We start from the raw sequence: 20,539 nt of genomic DNA on the forward strand, positions 1-20,539 counted from the left end.
TTACCTTCCATCAATTGGGCCATCTGGCGGTGAATCGAGGAAGTACAGTACATACTGACGAAACTGAAATGAGCTCTAACATGGAAATAAAGCGTTTCCGGACACTTGTCCACATAACATCTTTTCTTTATTTGTGTGTGAGGAATGTTTCCTGAAAGTTTGGCCGTACCTTTTTGTAACACCCTGTATGTTATATTATTATTTATATACATATATAGCAACGTCTCCATTCCAAAATAAGATTTTCACTCTGCAGTGGAGTGTGCGCTGATATGAAACTTCCTGGCAGATTAAAACTGTGTGCCGGACCGAGACTCGTACTCGGGACCTTTGCATTTCGCGGGCAAGTGCTCTACCAACTGAACTACCCAAGCATGACTCATGCCCCGTCCTCACAGCTTTCTGCCTGTACCTCGTCTCCTACCTTCCAAACTTTACAGAAGCTCTCCTGCGAACCTTTCTTTCAGGAGTGCTAGTTCCGCAAGGTTCGCAGGAGAGCTTCTGTAATGTTTGGAAGGTAAGAGACGAGGTACAGGCAGAAGCAAAGCTGTGAGGACGGGGTGTTAGTCGTGCTTCGGTAGCTCAGTTGGTAGAGCAATTGCCCGCGAAAGGCAAAGGTCACAAGTTCGAGTCTCGGTCCGGCAAACAGTTTTAATCTGCCAGGAAATTTCAAGTCTCAACTTCTCCATTGATTGCTTTGAAATTTTGACAGGAAGTGGCACTCTAACCCTCGTGTGTTAATGTGTGCCTACTAAAGTACCACATTGTTTATATCGATATACTCAGCTTGGGACTGGGTGTTGTGTTGTCCTCATCATCATCTATACGCAAATCGTCCAGTGTGCCATCAATTGGAAAGACTTGCAACTCGACGGCCGAACTTTCCCAGGGGGGGACTACCGGTCGTCAATGCCGTACGATGTATTCATTTTGTACACATACAGTATATATTTTTATGTATATAGTATATATTTATACACTATACGGCGCTCCAGTACGTACATACATACATGCGCGTATTGCAATACAAACCCCTCTGTCCGTGGCCACAAAAACTCCATCCTCCGTAAAGACACCTGCCGCGTTCACTTCCGAGAACCGGCTGCCCTCATCTCAGTCCATTTAGTTATGCTTCGGTCCCTCGCCAGCGCTGACCCAGAGTTTCAGGTGACCAGCAGCGGCATCATCGGACGCTTTGTTCACTAGATGCACCAAGCTCCATGTTGCGCATGCGAATGTCCAGTCTCGGCCATCTCATCTAGACTATTTGTGTCTTATATTCCAAGACATACTGGCGCCCAGCATACTGCACAATTTATTGCACGTATCCAATTTGGATCTCCAAATCGCAAGCATTCGTTCCAGGTGACAGAACCCTGTGGAGAGGAGTTTAGCATTCGGGCCATGTTAAGATAGGTGCAATCAGCTGATAAACGTCTCAAATCTTCCCAACAAACATCCTAAAACAACTCTGACATACCAGAAGTTCAGAAGACACCGTAGAGTTTGCAGCTAGCCTCGAGCAAAAGGATTCTAGCTTTCCCCGGAACCAGTGATGCAAGGATAGCCGCTTCTTGAGAGGGCACCGACTGGTGACATTGTAGTGATGTCATTAGGTATTAACAGGTAGCTCAAAGCTTTTTAGAATAGTGAGAAAGGAATGAAGACTGCTGTTTTTTATTTACCTTTGGTCTGTTTTTGCAGGGATACTCTGTTAAGGGAACAATTAATCCATTGGTGGACCATTATAACTGTAAACAGCATTCGTTGCCAAGATTCTTGGTGGGTATAATGGTACATTCAGTTCTTTACTGACAACGGAGAAAATGGCTTCATTTCTGGACTTGGCGCTGAACGCTTTGGTAGTCCGCGAGCTGCACTCTCAACTGGATCAGCAGACTCCTTTAGCAAACTGGGGACCTATATTCGACTCATTGGTAGAGTGATTCTAGCATCGTACTTGATGACAGATAGCCACGGTGTCGCCGTCCCGCACATATCGCACCAACCAAAGTGGTGAGCATAATAAGGAGCTGCTGCGTGTTATGACTTCCATGAGCTAAATGCACAGGTCCTTGATTACATCGCTCTCTCTCGTTCGTCAGTGCATTCTCATTTGCATGGGTCTTCTTTTCCTTTCCGCACATACAATCACCGTCATAGATGTTGTAGACAGGTCGACATATTTCACAAAGTCTGATACTTATGTGACTCCCAGATGTGTACCGTATAGCACTCCCACCAAATCACATTGCCAACTGATAGTCCACTTTTCTGATTCTCGTATGCCATGTTCTGGGCTTGTACATCTCTCAATTCAATGAATTATTTAGATGACAGTCCATTCTAATGCTTTTAGCAGTAATGCAAAGAGTTCACTTAAATCATGTCCTTGATTCGTGTAAATTTGGCTTCCCTCATTACATCAGATAAAATGCTAGGGCCACGATCTTCCATAGCATTAGTCAATTCGTTGCTTATGTCTATTCTAGCCTTGGTTCTCAAGGGTGTGTCTGCATCACGATTTGTTCTAGCTCAGTTAAATTCACTTATACACACTCAAAAATTGGCGTGGTTAACGGATGAAAGATAAACATTAATCTGTATAGATTTCTTTGTGGCAATAACATAGTTACTGGTCGTAAGTTCGTATGTAAGACTTTTTCTGTTACTATAAGTGTGTGACAGGGAAGTGTAAATTACTGTATCCAGGAGAAGACTACGAATTAGTAAAGAATCCTTAAGACATACGATTGTCGTTTCCTAAATCCTTTCCCATCTTTTTATAATGACTTGTTTCTGGGTAGGTCATCACGTTTTAATAAACAATGTTTCCTAATCTTACGAGGATTTGATGTGATCGACGTTGAGCTCTTGTCACATGTTTTGGAATATTTTTCAGCAGCAAGTCGCTTGGCTCTTTCAGTCTTCTGGGAGACTTCGTGGTTTTTACTAGTGCTGCGGGTAGTCATTCCTAGCTTAACATCCCTTCGAGGAAGTGAAAAGAAACCAACGAACAATGTGTTTAACTGCGTATGAAGAAAGTTATTTGATGGAGCCATCACAAGTGGTCCTGTCAGACTCCGCCGAAGCAGGAGAATGGTGGTACGGACACAATGGAAGCACTGATTCACGGAAAACATCCATTTTTAATCTAGGGTGTAGCCTTAGAGGAATGGCATTCCTTCAAATTGTGGCTTTGGTGTCAGTTATGGGATATACTGTGATATCGTGAAGAAGAACACTTACATAAGTTGCCTGAAATAACGCCATGCATGCGATGACAACGCTCATGACGAACTGCGTCATTGCAATGGGGCTCATGGTGTCCTGGAGGTACGCGACGAACCTAGAATAAGAAAGTGTTTTAAACAACACCATAAAACGAAATGTACTATAGCAAGTTTCATGTAGTCATCAAACATGCACTCGAGAACATTAATAGAACCAGAAATTCGTACGGTAATTTCATTTTCTGAGATTACGCAGTGTAGAAGCCAGACAGGCACTGGGTAAATTTGAAAGAATTAACCTTATGCTAGAATGCTATTTCTCTGATAAACAAAACTTCGTGATTTTTTAATTTGATTAGGTGTTGGGTCAGCTTAACTTTGAATGACACAATCTTCAACGCCTTTATGTTCAAGATAAAGTATGCAGATATTAATTTTTTTTGGCGGGTTTCATGTCCTGCTATATTACAATTTTGTCACAGATTTCTGACTTTTGCGCTAGGTTGTTTGTATAAAATACCCTCAATGCATTTGTGGTTAAATAAGTAAAATAAGTTTCAACTGCTGAACTACATTATTTCATCTTCTTTCACAAAATATTTTGAAACTGGAATACTGTGTAGCAAACGTTATGAATTAGCGAAATTGGTCTGTATGTCTACTAGAGATTAAATGTTTATAGCAACAGAATGAGATTCGGTGCCCAACACTGGAATTTGGTGGAACGACCATGAGCTGCCCCAACAACCTACATCTACATCTACATTTATACTCCGCAAGCCACCCAACGGTGTGTGGCGGAGGGCACTTTACGTGCCACTGTCAATACCTCCCTTTCCTGTTCCAGTCGCGTATGGTTCGCGGGAAGAACTACTGTCTGAAAGCCTCCGTGCGCGCTCTAATCTCTCTAATTTTACATTCGTGATCTCCTAGGGAGGTATAAGTAGGGGGAAGCAATATATTCGATACCTCATCCAGAAACGCACCCTCTCGAAACCTGGCGAGCAATCTACACCGCGATGCAGAGCGCCTCTCTTGCAGAGTCTGCCACTTGAGTTTATTAAACATCTCCGTAACGCTATCACGGTTACCAAATAACCCTGTGACGAAACGCGCCGCTCTTCTTTGGGTCTTCTCTATCTCCTCCGTCAAACCGATCTGGTACGGATCCCACACTGATGAACAATACTCAAGTACAGGTCGAACGAGTGTTTTGTAAGCCACCTCCTTTGTTGATGGACTACATTTTCTAACCACTCTCCCAATGAATCTCAACCTGGTACCCGCCTTACCAACAATTAATTTTATATGATCATCCCACTTCAAATCGTTCCGCGCGCAAACTCCCAGATATTTTACAGAAGTAACTGCTACCAGTGTTTGTTCCGCTATCATATAATCATACAATAAAGGATCCTTCTTTCTATGTATTCGCAATACATTAATTTGTCTATGTTAAGGGACAGTTGCCACTCCCTGCACCAAGTGCCTATCCGCTGCAGATCTTCCTGCATTTCGCTACAATTTTCTAATGCTGCAACTTCTCTGTATACTACAGCATCATCCGCGAAAAGCCGCATGGAACTTCCGACACTATCTACTAGGTCATTTATATATATTGTGAAAAGCAATGGTCCCATAACCCTCCCCTGTGGCACGCCACAGGTTACTTTAATGTCTGTAGACGTCTCTCCATTGATAACAGCATGCTGTGTTCTGTTTGCTAAAAACTTTTCAATCCAGCCACACAGCTGGTCTGATATTCCGTAGGCTCTTACTTTGTTTATCAGGCGACAGTGCGGAACTGTATCGAACGCCTTCCGGAAGTCAAGAAAAATAGCATCTACCTGGGAGCCTGTATCTAATATTTTCTGGGTCTCATGAACAAATAAAGCGAGTTGGGTCTCACACGATCGCTGTTTCCGGAATCCATGTTGATTCCTACATAGTAGATTCTGGGTTTCCAAAAACAACATGATACTCGAGCAAAAAACATGTTCTAAGATTCTACAACAGATCGACGTCAGAGATATAGGTCTATAGTTTTGCGCATCTGCTCGACGACCCTTCTTGAAGACTGGGACTACCTGTGCTCTTTTCCAATCATTTGGAACCCTCCGTTCCTCTAGAGACTTGCGGTACACGGCTGTTAGAAGGGGGGCAAGTTCTTTCGCGTACTCTGTGTAGAATCGATTTGGTATCCCGTCAGGTCCAGTGGACTTTCCTCTATTGAGTGATTCCAGTTGCTTTTCTATTCCTTGGACACTTATTTCGATGTCAGCCATTTTTTCGTTTGTGCGAGGATTTAGAGAAGGAACTGCAGTGCGGTCTTCCTCTGTGAAACAGCTTTGGGCAAAGGTGTTTAGTATTTCAGCTTTACGCGTGTCATCCTCTGTTTCAATGCCATCATCATCCCGGAGTGTCTGGATATGCTGTTTCGAGCCACTTACTGATTTAACGTAAGACCAGAACTTCCTAGGAGTTTCTGTCAAGTCGGTACATAGAACTTTACTTTCGAATTCACTGAACACCTCACGCATAGCCCTCCTTACGCTAACTTTGACATTGTTTAGCTTCTGTTTGTCTGAGAGGTTTTGGCTGCGTTTAAACTTGGAGTGAAGCTCTCTTTGCTTTCGCAGTAGTTTCCTAACTTTGTTGTTGTACCACGGTGGGTTTTTCCCGTCCCACACAGTTTTACTCGGCACGTACCTGTCTAAAACGCATTTCACGATTGCCTTGAACTTTTTCCATAAACACTCAACATTGTCAGTGTCGGAACAGAAATTTTCGTTTTGATCTGTTAGGTAGTTTGAAATCTGCCTTCTATTACTCTTGCTAAATAGATAAACCTTCCTCCCTTTTTTTATATTCCTATTAACTTCCACATTCAGGGATGCTGCAACGGCCTTATGATCACTGATTCCCTGTTCTGTACATACAGAGTCGAAAAGTTCGGGTCTGTTTGTTATCAGTAGGTCCAAGATGTTATCTCCACGAGTCGGTTCTCTGTTTAATTGCTCGAGGTAATTTTCGGATAGTGCACTCAGTATAATGTCACTCGATGCTCTGTCCCTACCACCCGTCCTAAACATCTGAGTGTCCCAGTCTATATCTGGTAAATTGAAATCTCCACCTAAGACTATAACATGCTGAGAAAATTTATGTGAAATGTATTCCAAATTTTCTCTCAGTTGTTCTGCCACTAATGTTGCTGAGTCGGGAGGTCAGTAAAAGGAGCCAATTATTAACCTAGCTCGGTTGTTGAGTGTAACCTCCACCCATAATAATTCACAGGAACTATCCACTTCTACTTCACTACAGGATAAACTACTACTAACAGCGACGAACACTCCACCACCGGTTGCATGCAATCTATCCTTTCTAAACACCATCTGTACCTTTGTAAAAATTTCGGCAGAATTTATCTCTGGCTTCAGCCAGCTTTCTGTACCTATAACGATTTCAGCTTCGGTGCTTTCTATCAGCGCTTGAAGTTCTGGTACTTTACCAACGCAGCTTCGACAGTTGACAATTACAATACCGATTGCTGCTTGGTCCCCGCATGTCCTGACTTTGCCCCGCACCCGTTGAGGCTGTTGCCCTTTCTGTGCTTGCCCAAGGCCATCTAACCTAAAGAACCGCCCAGCCCACGCCACACAACCCCTGCTACCCGTGTAGCCGCTTGTTGGGTGTAGTGGACTCCTGACCTATCCAGCGGAACCCGAAACCCCACCACCCTATGGCGCAAGTCGAGGAATCTGCAGCCCACACGGTCGAAGAACCGTCTCAGCCTCTGATTCAGACCCTCCACTCGGCTCTGTACCAAAGGTCCGCAGTCAGTCCTGTCGACGATGCTGCAGATGGTGAGCTCTGCTTTCATCCCGATAGCGAGACTGGCAGTCTTCACCAAAACAGATAGCCGCCGGAAGCCAGAGAGGATTTCCTCCGATCCATAGCGACACACATCACTGGCGCCGACATGAGCGACCACCTGCAGATGGGTGCACCCTGTACCCTTCAAGGCATCCGGAAGGACCCTTTCCACATCTGGAATGACTGCCCCCGGTATGCACACGGAGTGCACATTGGTTTTCTTCCCCTCTCTAGCTGCCATTTCCCTAAGGAGCCCCATTACGCGCCTGACGTTGGAGCTCCCAACTACCAGTAAGCCCACCCTCTGCGACCGCCCGGATCTTGCAGACTGAGGGGCAACCTCTGGAACAGGACAAGCAGCCATGTCAGGCCGAAGATCAGTATCAGCCTGAGACAGAGCCTGAAACCGGTTCGTCAGACAAACTGGAGAGGCCTTCCGTTCAGCCCTCCGGAATGTCTTTTGCCCCCTGCCACACCTTGAGACGACCTCCCACTCTACCACAGGTGAGGGATCAGCCTCAATGCGGGCAGTATCCCGGGCAACCACAGTCGTAGTCCGATCGGGGGATGCGTGAGACAAGCTGGCCGTCCCCGACAAACCCCCATCCGGACCCCCACAGTGATGCCCATTGGCAACAGCCTCAAGCTATGTGACCGAAGCCAACACTGCCTGAAGCTGGGAGCGAAGGGATGCCAACTCAGCCTGCATCCGAACACAGCAGTTGCAGTCCCTATCCAAGCTAAAAACTGTTTTGCAAAGAACGTCTGAACTAATCTACAGAGAGCGCAAACAAATCGACAAAATTTAAACGGTTATTAGAATACAAGATTGCCTAGTAAATGCAGTAATACTGCTACTTGCGCACTGCTGACACTGCTCGGCGGCGGAAGGAGACTACGCGAATTTACACTATTCAGGTACTAAAACGCGATGCTACAACTCTCAAATACTATAATACGCCCGAAATTTATGAATTAAACAATGCAAGTACCAAAAACACGCAAAGAAATTAGGGATTAAACTATGTAACAAATGAGTGAGCTAGGAGTATACGACCTGCTGCTGCAGCTGCTTATCCAACGGCGGTAGGGAGCACACTTTCCAAATCGTAGCATATTCAGGAAAGCACAGAATGCAATGCTTTGTGTCCGATTTGACTGCTGTGGGTACAACACGTTATTGCTATTTTTACTCTTAGATGATGACTGTAAACCCGTAACCGGAAATATATTTAAATAAATCAAAATACGGCCAACATTCTGAAATCGTCAACTTGTTCTTAATTTAAATCTTAGGATCGAGAGACCACATAGTCAACAAACTCATGTGGTTGGTTGTGGATGAGCGCCAAGCGTAAGCAGCTGGCAAATTGTACAATGGATGACATATGAGGTACATGGACAGGTCCGGGATGAAACAAGAAACAATTCGAGGAAAGCATGAGGTCAAACAGAGCGCTCATATATCAACTTTCACTCAATTTCTCTAATTTTACACTATCACACAGTGTTCTGGAAAAATGAACACTGAAGTGTTTCGTATGAGCTCTGGTCTGTCATTATTTTACAACAATGATAATTTCTCCCTATGAAGTTGGGTGTCAACAAAATAATTTCACAGTCGGAGGAGAAAGTTGGAGATCTCACCGCACCGAAAACCGCCTTTGCTACCCTGATTCAAGCATCATGTCCGTAACAGTCTCTCCCTTGTTTTGCCACAGTACAATACTCGGTGTCCTTCTTCAAGTTTTGTCAGTGTATTCCGTCAGTAGAATCTGGTAAGGGTCCCATACCGCACAGCAGCATTCTAGCAGATGACGAATGATCATAGTGTAGGCAGTTTCTTTAGAGCTATCGCGATCCACAGAGCTGTGGTGGCATTGTATGGGGAAGGTCACGCACCGAGTGTGAGCGAGAGCTCGGGTCTACGCCCAAAGGCGTCACTGGTGCAGTGTTATAAGCAATAACGTTTATTTCGCACGTAGCGTTTGCAGAGATACAACGCATCTTCAGGGCTGCAGCTGGCAGCCAGGCATAAGGTCGTATCCTGAAGACTGGCTCACACCTCTACAGCGAGCCGTGACGTAGCCCCGCAAGTCAGAGAACCACAGCCACGAGTCGTTCGGCAGCAGGTGGGGAGATGAGAAGGTGTCGCCTATCCAGACGCTCTACGGCACAGTGCCCGCCTCCCACATCAACACACTCGAATACAGCTCGTTGGGCACTTAGATGAGTGTCGCCCACTGTGCTTCAGGATGCCAGTTGTTTTGAAGACAAGGCTCTAATCATCCACCATGGATCCTGTAGCACTGCAGACTCGGAAAGGGGGCTGCGCGAATGTGCCTCGTCTGGTAATTGTGAAGGCGACAAGTTTAAGGTGACCCACGATGAACTTCAATAGAAAGAAGCTAGCTGCCCATCAGGATTCTCTTCATTCACAATGCTACAGTAGGCCGCAACGGCAGATCATGGCTGTAGTACGCATCAGTTTTGCCGCATCCCGGTGTGGAATTCAGAAAAGAGATAGCAGACTGACCATCACCGGCTAGCCTCTTTTGGTTTCACTGAAACTGAACCCGCGGTCGCTCGTGTATATTTTTGTCACGTTAACTTCCGTGTTAGAGTTTTTCTGACAATAAGACCATGCACCTTTTTTATCTCTTTGTGTCAAAGACACGTTTATGCAATAAACCATTTCTTTATTATCGCCAAAGCATTAAAAATTAGTATAAACATGGTATGGCATATGCAAATTGCTAAACTTAAACATGCAAAGAATTCAGAAAATTTTTTATTACAATTACAACACCTGTGTGGACAGCAGTTCGTAATTTTTATAGCAAGTGGTGAATTAGGCTAACCACACTCCTTTTTACTCGTCAGATTCAGATATTGCTTCTTGTTACATACACTCCTGGTAAATAAGAACACTAGATGCTGTATGTTCATCATAGATAGGGCTGGAACAATGATGGCAGCGATGCTGTGTGAAACTGTTTTCCCTTTTAGGGCAGTAGTGACGTCTTGTTTTATCTGTTGATTCATTTTGTTCTTTAGCTGTCGGTAGTTTGCAAATGGGTACAACACCTTTTATTTCATCCTTCAAGCAAAGTGATATCCTCGGAATCGACATGCGTTTGATCATGTGGGCTTTTGTAAGCATCATACCTAAATCTGTGATGAATCTTCTCCGCGGAATTAAGTCATTTGTGTTTACCTTATATATTATTTGAGCATTTAATGTTCTGATGTTCTACAAGCTGAAAAACAATGTAAGAGGCCAGCGGTTGCTTATTGTTGAAATAGAATATTCTGATTTCAAACGGTCGACAACATATACACCTTTTGTGAGATTGTAAAATGTAATGACTTCAGGTTTGTTCGCTACACCACTGTCAGCGTCTATAGCATCGTCGCTGTGGATGGTGGATAAAATTAGAGCATTCCTTTCCTGTTTCCCTTTTGGGATGTATGAGGAAATCAAGCAGCTGTTGGATGGTTTGTCTCCTAATGCGAATATGCTGCTGTTTAGTTGCCTACGCTTTACGTCCAGAAGTTCCGGTGGAATTTCTCTTTTATTCTTCCGTAGAGTACCTACTACTGTGATTCGATGATTGCCGTACATTTTGTAATCCAATGGCATAGATGTATAATAATTGTCCATCGTCACGTTTCTGCCTGTTTTGTCAATCGGTCTAATCAATCGTAACACCACATTGTCTTCATCACTGGGTACTTGATGTGGCCCAGTAGGCTGTTTGCCCTCATATACTTCCATATTTAGCGTATAAAACGTTCTGGCATCACGGAGCGCATATAAGCTCATGCTATATTTTGCAGGCTTGTCTGATATATACTGCCTGAATTTGCAACGTCCACGGAATGGTTCTAACATCTCGTCTATCGTTGTCAATGCACCGGTACTATCGCTCTTCTTGCAAACATCCACAAATTCGTCAAATATTTCTGTAATAGGTGCCAGATTATCTGTTTCCTTTCTCTGAGCTCTCGTAGATTTGTCACAAAATCGTATAGCTTCGAGAAGTGTGTGGAATCTTTTTTTGTTCATCGATGCAATAAATAAATGCGGAGCAGTCCAACCAGTGGCCCATAGCTCGTCAGTATTGAGATGCTGTGCCTTTCTCACTCCGGCGAGATATAATTCATCAAAGAAAGCAAATAACTCTTCACAATCTGTTAGTGGGCAGTCTCGAGCACTCCGTGAGTAAGATGCTGCCTTGTGTTAAGTTCTTGGTTTCTTTATTCTACAAAGCGACCAATTACATTATCTGGAAAAAATTATTTCCAGAATTCCAAAACTGTTTTAGAATTTTTTGCTACACCCTTCACACCTGGAAGCAGTGTTACAATACTCTGACGGGAAGTTTTTGCTGGCGGAGCGTGTTGCTTCAACCATTCTGTTATTCCATCCTTACCAAGTAAGATTTCACGATCTGTATATTGAGAAATAGCTGTAGCACAAGTATCAGATTCGATATCTGACTGAGCTGTTGCGGTATTGATCTCTTCATGCTCAGAAGGTGCGTACGTATCTGATGACAAACCCTAGATGTAAATATCCTCGTCTAGTGGTTCATCTAGCCACATCAATATCTGCTCCTCTGACATGACTTCTTCCCTGAAAAGTTTTATATATTTTCGTTTCCGACAGAGAATGTCATGTGCTCTGTACAAACAAATTGCTTCATTCAATTCGTAAAACCCAATAAGAATACTTACTTTTCTTATAAAAGATGTAACATACGCTGAACACTTTCAGGAGGAAACAAACGAACACAGCCGCATGTTCCAACAACAAGAAACAGACTAAAAGTGAAGCAAGGCGGTATTCCACGGAAGTAGAAGTAATTGTTACATAAAGACTCCCGAGTTAGAAGAAATCTAACACTGCGCACCACTCAAATAATGGCACAATTAGGAAGTTATTGTTGAAATTTTTTGGTATAGTCACAGATTAATTGAAGCACGGGATATGAAAGAAAGAATGTCTTGATCGTCAGTTCATTAGCTTTGAAATGTGCTGGAACATTTAACTAAAATCTTAAATGATAGATATGTTCTAAAAACAGCGATCGCGGGTTAACAGACCATCATTAGCTCTGATTCTCCCACCATGGACAGAATGCCAGCATGATTGAATGTTCCTTTGTGCTTCGAAAGTATCGTTATTTAAAGGGCCTAGCGCATCCCTGTGGCGAGGTGGCTCTGGGTGTATGAATACAGTACGGTCAGCGCTCCTTGCCTCGCTGTGGTAGTTCAGTGATTATTATGGGTCACTGAGCATCTCTGATGCCATGGACACTGTGATGATCAATCGCTCAGGAGGCAGTACAGTTGCAGAGAAATGGACATCTCTAAAGAGGCCTGTCACAGGAGATGGAAAGAAGAAACCATGAATAACAGACGAAATACTTGAGCTGATCGAAGAAAGAAGAAAAAACGAAAATATGCAGGGAAATTCAGGAATACAAAAATAAAAGTCACATAAAAAATAAATCGACAGACATTTCAGGAAAGATAAGGCACAATGGTTGTATGAAAAGTGTGAAGACATCGAAAAAAAAATGGTTGCCGGAAGGATGGAGTCAGCGCACACGAGAGTCAAAACAGTCTTCGGTAGAATTAAAAGCAAGTGTGGCAACGTCAGGATTTCAGTGGGATTTCCACCCTTAAATGCAGAGGAGAGGACTTCATAGAAGAAACAGAAGCCGACGGGGAAGAGTTAGGCGGTACAGTATTAGAAGCAGAAGACACAAGATTATATAAGGCAGAGGGGATAGTTAACATGCCATCGGAATTTCTAAAATCGTTGAGGTAAGTGGTAACAAAACGACTGTTCACATTTGTGTGTAGAACGTATGAGTCTGCCGACATAACAATTGACTTTCGGAAAAATATCATCCACACAGTTCTGAAGACTGCAAAGTGGACAAGTGCAAGAATTATCGCACAATAAGCTTAACAGATCATAGGTCCAAGTTGAGAAAAAGAATAATACACAGAAAAATGGAAAAGAAAACTGAGGATGTGTTAGATGACGATCATTTTGGCGTTAGGAAAGGTAAAGTACCAGAGAGGCAGTTCTGACGTGCGGTTGATAATGGAACCAAGACTGAAGAAAAATCAAGACACGTTCATTGGATTTGTCGACCTGGAAAAAGCGTTCGTCACTGTAAAATGACGCAAAATTTTCGAAATTTGAGAAACATAGGGGCAAGCTACAGGGAAAGGCGGGCAATATACAGTGTATTTAAGAAGCAAGAGGGAAAATTAAGACTGGAAGACCAAGAACAAAGTAGTCGGATAATGGAAATGCCGTGTGGCTAGGGCCTCCCGTCGGGTAGACCGTTCGCCTGGGGCAAGTGTTTCGAGTTGACGTCACTTCGGTGACTTGCCTGTCGATGGGGATGAAATGATGATGATAAGGACAGCACAACACCCAGTTCCTCAGTGGAGAAAATCTCCACCCAGCCGGCAATCGAACCCGGGCTGTTAGATATGACATTCCGTCCCACTGACCACTCAGCTACGAGGGGTAGACAGTTGTCAGATTAAAAAGGGTGTAATACAGGGATGCAGTCCTTCGGTCCTACTGTTCAATAGGTACATCGGAGAAGCAATGAGGGATTGAAGGAGAGGTTCAAGAGTAGGATTTCAATTCAGGGTGAGAGTATTTCAATGATATGGTTTATAGAGGGCATTTCTATCCTCAGGGAAAAGAAAGAAGAATTGCGGGATGCGTTTAACAGAGTGAACGGTCTAATGAGTACAGACTATGGACTGAGAGTAAATCGAAGAAAGATCATGGTAATGAGAAGTAGCTGAAATGGAAACAGTGAGAAACTTAACATTACAAGGGGGGATCACAAAGTAGAGGAAGTTAAGGAATTCTGCTACCTAGGTGGGTAAATAACCTTTGACGGACGGAACAAGGAGGACATAAAATTGAGACCAACACTGGCGAAGAAGGCATTCCTGGCCAAGTGAAGTCTGCTGGTATCCAAAATGGGTCTTAACGAGAGGATGAAATTTCTAGTAGTGTACGATTCGAGCAAAGCGTTATTACAGACATGGTCTGTGGAGAAACAAGAGCAGAAGAGAATTGAAGCCTTTGAGCTGAGGTACTACAGAAGAATGTCGAAAATCAGGTGGACTGATATGGTAAGGAGTGAGGAGGTTCTTCGAAGAATCGGGGAGGAATGGAGCATCTGGAAAACACTGAAAAGAAGAAGGCAATATCTGTCTTTGTTTGGCTTTGCAGTGGCTTTCCGGTGCTGAAGTTACGGAGTGATACTTCTCACAACCGTGTTGTGTAGCGCTGCGACATTTGCTCTCCGGCTGTCCTCTCGCTGGGGTCGTCTAGCAATGCTCGATTCATGTCCTGACGTGCGTTACGTCGGCTGTACTTCCTGCTGACATTCTGGTTGGCACACCGGAACAGAGACAGCCTCCTCTCTCGTGAGCTCGCCTGGTAACACTTTAAAAGATTTAAACATGTGCGATAAAGCTATTCTGCTGCGCAATATTCTTCCCTTGTTTAAAAAAAATTGTCCTTAATTTTTCCTTTGATTATCCTCTGCAAAGATCACTTAGATCTACTTACATAATAGTACATCATGCCTATTGCACCAACATTTTTGCTCGTGAGAGATGGCTCATATTAATTTGGTCTTTGTTTCACAGTACTGCACCATTGTTCTTACGTTTCAGTTAGCTAAGCCCTTCGCACAGTCATTGGCATTTTCCTTATTTTCGTGTTTCCGAGTTACCATAGTGCTATAGTTATCTTAGTCTATATTTCCTATATGATATTTCAGCGCCTGTATTGTTCAAAATTGCGATACAACGTTCCTTCAGACATGCATGCTCGTGCGAAGGATAAGGCACTGCGCCGTATAGCAGAGTTGAAATGCCATCCTGACGCACCTGCAGAGGCTGCTAACCGTCCTCGAATAGAGGATACTGCTGATATGAATCTATGAACTTTTTTCTTCTTTATCTCGTGCATTTGTCCTATATCAGTACAGGATCAATTTGCTATTTACGGAAGTGGCGTACATAGTTTAAGGTGTTTGCCTAATGTCTTTGATATTACCACCAAGCGCTTTTGGGTGATGGATCTCACATTCAGACACAGAAAAGTCTAATTCTACCAAGACACTGCCACCATTCTTAATGCACTTCAAACAATTTGGAAAAGTGAGATTCTCAGAATCGTCAACAGCCAGTGGCATCCTACCACTAAGTGAATTGTGGGTCTATGTCGTTAGGTCACGCATTCAACGAATGAAGGTATTGATGTGGTACAAAAAAGCATTGTCCACAAGTGGGGTACTCAGTTGAAGATTTCTTTAGAACTATTTTCAAGAGTATCATAGTGGACCATTGTTCCGAAATCCAGGGAAGAGGATCCTGTAAGGCACTCAGCCATGTACTTGATGTGTACTCCCTTGTGTATGATTTAGCAAATAAGGGTACAGCCTTTTCTCTCTTCCAAGGAATACTCCCACTAAACACATATCTTTTAATGTCCAAATTACTGCTGGTGATTTTTGCGTTATATAGCGATATCTAGCTTGCAATTGGAAGTGCCCGATATATATTGATCATACGTGAATGTACCACACATTTAATGTTTGGGAGCATTACCAGATATCACATTCCCTTACCAAAATTTGAGATGAAGAATCCGGATTTGGAGGTATATATCATAAAGCCAAAAGATGATAAAGAACACCCTGTACTGAAGAAATAGAAACATTTAAAGCATAAAAGGCCTGGAACTATGCGATAGCAAGCCAAAACAAGTTGATGAGCATACTGTGCAAAATAAAAACAAAAGATCAACAGCGTAAAGTAGATGGACTTCTCTACTTCTCAAAAGTATCTGGTTAGTTCCCCAACCTCCAGATATTCGTTGTTATTCTCTGCGGCTGATACACAACACTACTACTGGATTAAAAATATGCCTCTCCCATTTTCATTCCAGTTGTCAAAATGTCGCAATGCAAGGCATTTTTGTCAGAAGCCTCAACCGATTCTGTATGCACGAGTATTTAGAAAAGCATCTAACTGACTGCTCTAGTCAGGAACAGGTACACATGGAGAGTGCCTTCTGAGTCAAACAATTTCTTAAAGTTTGAGAATGCACACCAGCAGTAGGGATGTCCCTTTGCTGTATATGTGGGTTTCCCATGCTTCCTAGTCCTTGTAGCACTTTGTGAATATGACCCCCATTGTCTCCCATACAACCTTCACAGAACTGCATGTGCCATATGTGGCAGCATACAAAATTGTATGGTCATATGATACCACTCTTAAATACTTCGTTCCATCAATTGAGCATAACCCTACTGGATGATTGCTCACTAAGCTTGAAGAACTTGCATGAAGTTTATCACAACAACATTCCCATAATTAATTTGCTGGAGAATGCCTTATTATGAGGAGTCAGTTGACTGTCACCTTTATTGGCATCAGTCGTGTAGGAAATTGGAAACTCCGTGAAGAGACCACTGTCATCCAGCGGCGTGATCTCTGGTTCAGCAGAAAAAGGGTGCGACTTGAAATACCAACTACCATAAGACATACCTGTTCTCTTCCATAATTTGAGAAAGTATGTTTCTTACGGCCTTGTTCAGCACTAGGGTGATTTAGGGCTGAAAATGAAAAAAATCAGGGTCACATGTGACACTTTCAAAACATATCTTTCACTTTTCGAGCGAACCACCCTGAGAATAAGCTCTGTTTCCTGGTTACGGTACGTTTTATCCACATGTTTCTTCAAAAACTTGCTGAGACAATCGTCAGGAGAAGGTGGATGTCACCACAGATACATATTCATGTGATGCAAAGTTCAGCTTGTGACAAGTACCTAGATTTAATGATGAGACTCGATGGAACACTACTGCGAGGCAAAGACACATTCTCCAATAAACTTACAGGCAGGGTCACAATTGATAGTGGATACAGGCATGCAGTGAAAGTTTGGCACGATTTCAACATTCCTGATTTATGGGAGTATGCTAGAGTATACAAGAACCCAGACTTAAACCAGCTTGCAGATAAATTTGAGAAATTCTAGGGTGAGCGCATATATACATACCGGACACAGCCTTCTATTACACCACATCAGGGCTTTCGTGGGACATAGCGGATAAAGGAACATGTGTCAGCATCTAACTGTCGGCTGAAGTTGACGTGCTACTCTTTTTCGAACACAGGATTTTCAGTGGGGATTGCTATTGTATGCAGGGGTACACAAAGGCAAGTTCGTGGGCCTTACATCGAAATTTTATACGTATCATAAACAAACAAAATTTCAACCAAAGGCGGGCTAAGGCTGTGTATCGTGTGACCTCAATGTCTCTCACTGTCAATGATTAGAAGGCGTGTCTGCTCGCTGGTGACAGCAGTGCTCCGTTCTGACCTCAGCATATGGACCGCCTGGTGGTGTTACGACACAAGGGGCTACACAGTGTGTGTATCACAGCAGAAAGTGGGTCTGTCATGCCATGATGACAAGCAGTTCATCTGTCACGATATGATAGGAAACCTCCCGGCAGTACACTGTTCACTTGAGTCGTTGAGAGTGGATGCGAGTTTATTTGTAAATAGTGTCTGTGCGTGAATTGTACTAGTATGGACTATTAGATATTGGTGTGCCTGTCTGAGACAGGGTGTTCCAGAAATGTGGTGACGAGCTTCGAATAGTTTTGGAGAGTATGTTGAGGAACAAATCAAGGAGAGGAACCTGTGTCCGTAAAAGCCATCCAACGATGCTACAGAGCGCCGAAGTTATAGGCGCTGCCGCCTGCCACTAAGCCACCCCTTCGACAGTAGGCGTGCCTTTCTAAGCTAACGGCTCGTAGGAGGAACTTCTCGCAATGTTGCTTGTTCTACAGTGACGGGTGACTGACCGCCTTGACTGCTAGTGGAGAAGGTGAAGCTCGCTGCTGCGTGGACAAGCAATTACTCCTGTGAGGAGGTGAAGGAGGACATTAGAGTTTAACATCCCGTCGACATCGAGATCATTAGAGACGGAGCTCAAGCTCGGATTAGGGGAGGAATGGGAAGGAAATCGGCCGTGCCCTTTCAATGGAACCATCCCGGCATTTGCTTGAAGCGATTTAGGGAAATCGCGGAATACCTAAATCTGGATGATATGAAGTGGGCTTGGACCGTCGTCCTCCCGAATGCGACTCCAGTGTGCTTACCAATGCGCCACCTCGCTCGGTTTTATCCTGTGCGATAGACTGTTGCCTTGGTGGATGACGGTAATGGACACAGGTTTCCATCGGCAGTTTATCTTTCTCTTGTGTACCGGAAAACGCTAGAGCCTGTACACAGTTCCAGGGAAAAATGAAGTGCAGAAGGAAACCTGTGTCCAAAACCACCATCTACTGAGGCAACAGAGCGTCTCATTCATAGGAAACAAGGCGTTTCTAAGCGGCAGCTAGCTGCATCTTCTCCACATGAACGAAATACCGACACCTATGGACGAAGCAAAGATTGACTCTACTAAGGGTCTGTAGGACAGTGAATGATTGACGCTAACGGAAGAGACAATGGGAAGTCATTGTGTGTCAGATACATATTAAATCTGGCAAAGCATGGCTGGCATCAACAATGCTCAAAAAATTATAAGCCCCTTCTTCAAGCCTACCGAACTGCAAACTTGAATCTAAATGGTATTTTCATTTCACGTAAGTTAAATAGCCTGAACGAATTTTTATATGCAAACAATATCGACCATGCTTTGGTTCAAGAGTAAATGGGTATAATGCTATTTTTAACTCTGGGAATTGAAGTGACTAGGGTCAGCAATACTAACGAAAGAAGGAATTGTCGTTAATGACGTTGGAACACTTCCTAGTAGTAGAGTAGTTGCTTGCAGATTCCGTGACACGAGTATTATCAATATCTACGCACCGCAAGGAAGCAGTACGCGACGCAACATAGCAGTTTCTCAAACAGGAAATTGCTCATCTGTTTGGTGTGCGCCATGACAGTATCATAATTGCGGGAGACTTTAACCATGTTTTAAATCCCTAAGATCGAAACTCCAGTTTTAATGCGTCCATTGAGATAGCATACATAGTCAAAGAGTTTAGAGTATATGATAAGTGGGTGATTAAAAACGTCGACGTGCCTGACTTTATTTTCATTACGAACTCTTCAGTGAGCCATTTAGAGAAGATCTACGTGCGTAGCATCTTGAAAAAAAGAGTGCTTCCAACCGAGGTGTGGCCCATAAGCTTTTCCGACTATGCTACTTACAAGTACATACCAACATTATCTATGGAACGCCAGAAAGCTGTTGAGCCGGCTGTGGCGGCCGAGCGGTTCTAGGCGCTTCAGTACGGAACCGCGCTGCTGCTACGGTCGCAGGTTCGAATCCTGCCTCGGGCATGGATGTGTGTGATGTCCTTAGGTTAGTTAGGTTTAAGTAGTTCTAAATCTAGGGGACTGATGATCTCAGCTGTTAAGTCCCATAGTGCTCAGAGCCATTTGAACCAACTTTGAAAGCCGTTGACTGCGGGGACACTGGAAATTAAAAGTCGCGTATATTCAGGATGCCGCAGGTCGAGAACTGTTCAGCAAGGCGGGAATACGAGAGGAAGTTTACTTCTTATAACATTGACAAAGCTGTTGAGCCAACTGCGGCGGCCGAGCGGATCTAGGCGCTTCAGTCTGGAACCACGTGACCGCTACGGTCGCAGGTTCGAATCCTGCCTCGGGCATGGATGTGTGTGATGTCCTTAGGTTAGTTAGGTTTAAATAGTTCTAAGTTCTAGGGGACTGATGACCACAGATGTTAAATCCCATAGTGCTCAGAGCCAGGTCTTCTAGGCGTCACTGACACGGAAATTGTTACAAATATATAATGAATCTATGAGATTTTACTCGAAATCGCGGAAGATTTCATGAAAGGAACGGTTGTACTCATTCCACGACACCCACTTAGTGTCTCTTGGAAGCCTACGACCCATCATAGCGATTAGCAGTGATTACAGGGTAATGACCCGTATCATTGCACGAAGTCACAAGACTCTGAAAAGACTTTTGACATGGTCAACCATCGATATCTCCTAGAGACAAAGAGCGCCTTCAGATTATCTCTATGTTTTATCAACATGATACATACAATAATTAAGAACGAATCACCAAGAATTTCGATCAACGGTCAGTTGTCGAGGAGTTTTGATTTGAATAGTTCAGTGGTGCATTGCTGCCCGATGTCGATGGCCTTGTGTTCCCTACATCGCTATTGGACCTTTGCTCGTCACTCTGCAGCAAAAGCTTCGAGGATTACACGGGCGAGTCTGCAAGGCATACGCCCAAGATGTAGGTTTGTGGTAACAAACGAAAACGACATACAGGTCGCAATACACATTATACGCGCATACGAA

At 43.7% G+C, this 20,539-nt stretch overlaps 1 protein-coding gene across 1 annotated transcript in view; it reads right to left on the reverse strand.

Annotated features, from left to right (window-relative positions):
* The window catches only part of LOC124545812 (odorant receptor 43a-like), a 46,646-nt gene that overhangs the window by 18,306 nt on the left and 7,801 nt on the right, over positions 1–20,539 (reverse strand). Inside the window, exon 2 of the mRNA XM_047124759.1 lies at positions 3,250–3,349. Within this exon, the coding sequence (XP_046980715.1) occupies positions 3,250–3,349 (100 nt within the window). The remainder of the gene's footprint in view (positions 1–3,249; positions 3,350–20,539) is intronic.

This window comes from Schistocerca americana, chromosome 8, assembly GCF_021461395.2.
Source record: "Schistocerca americana isolate TAMUIC-IGC-003095 chromosome 8, iqSchAmer2.1, whole genome shotgun sequence".
In the NCBI taxonomy this organism is placed as follows: Eukaryota; Metazoa; Arthropoda; class Insecta; order Orthoptera; family Acrididae; genus Schistocerca; species Schistocerca americana.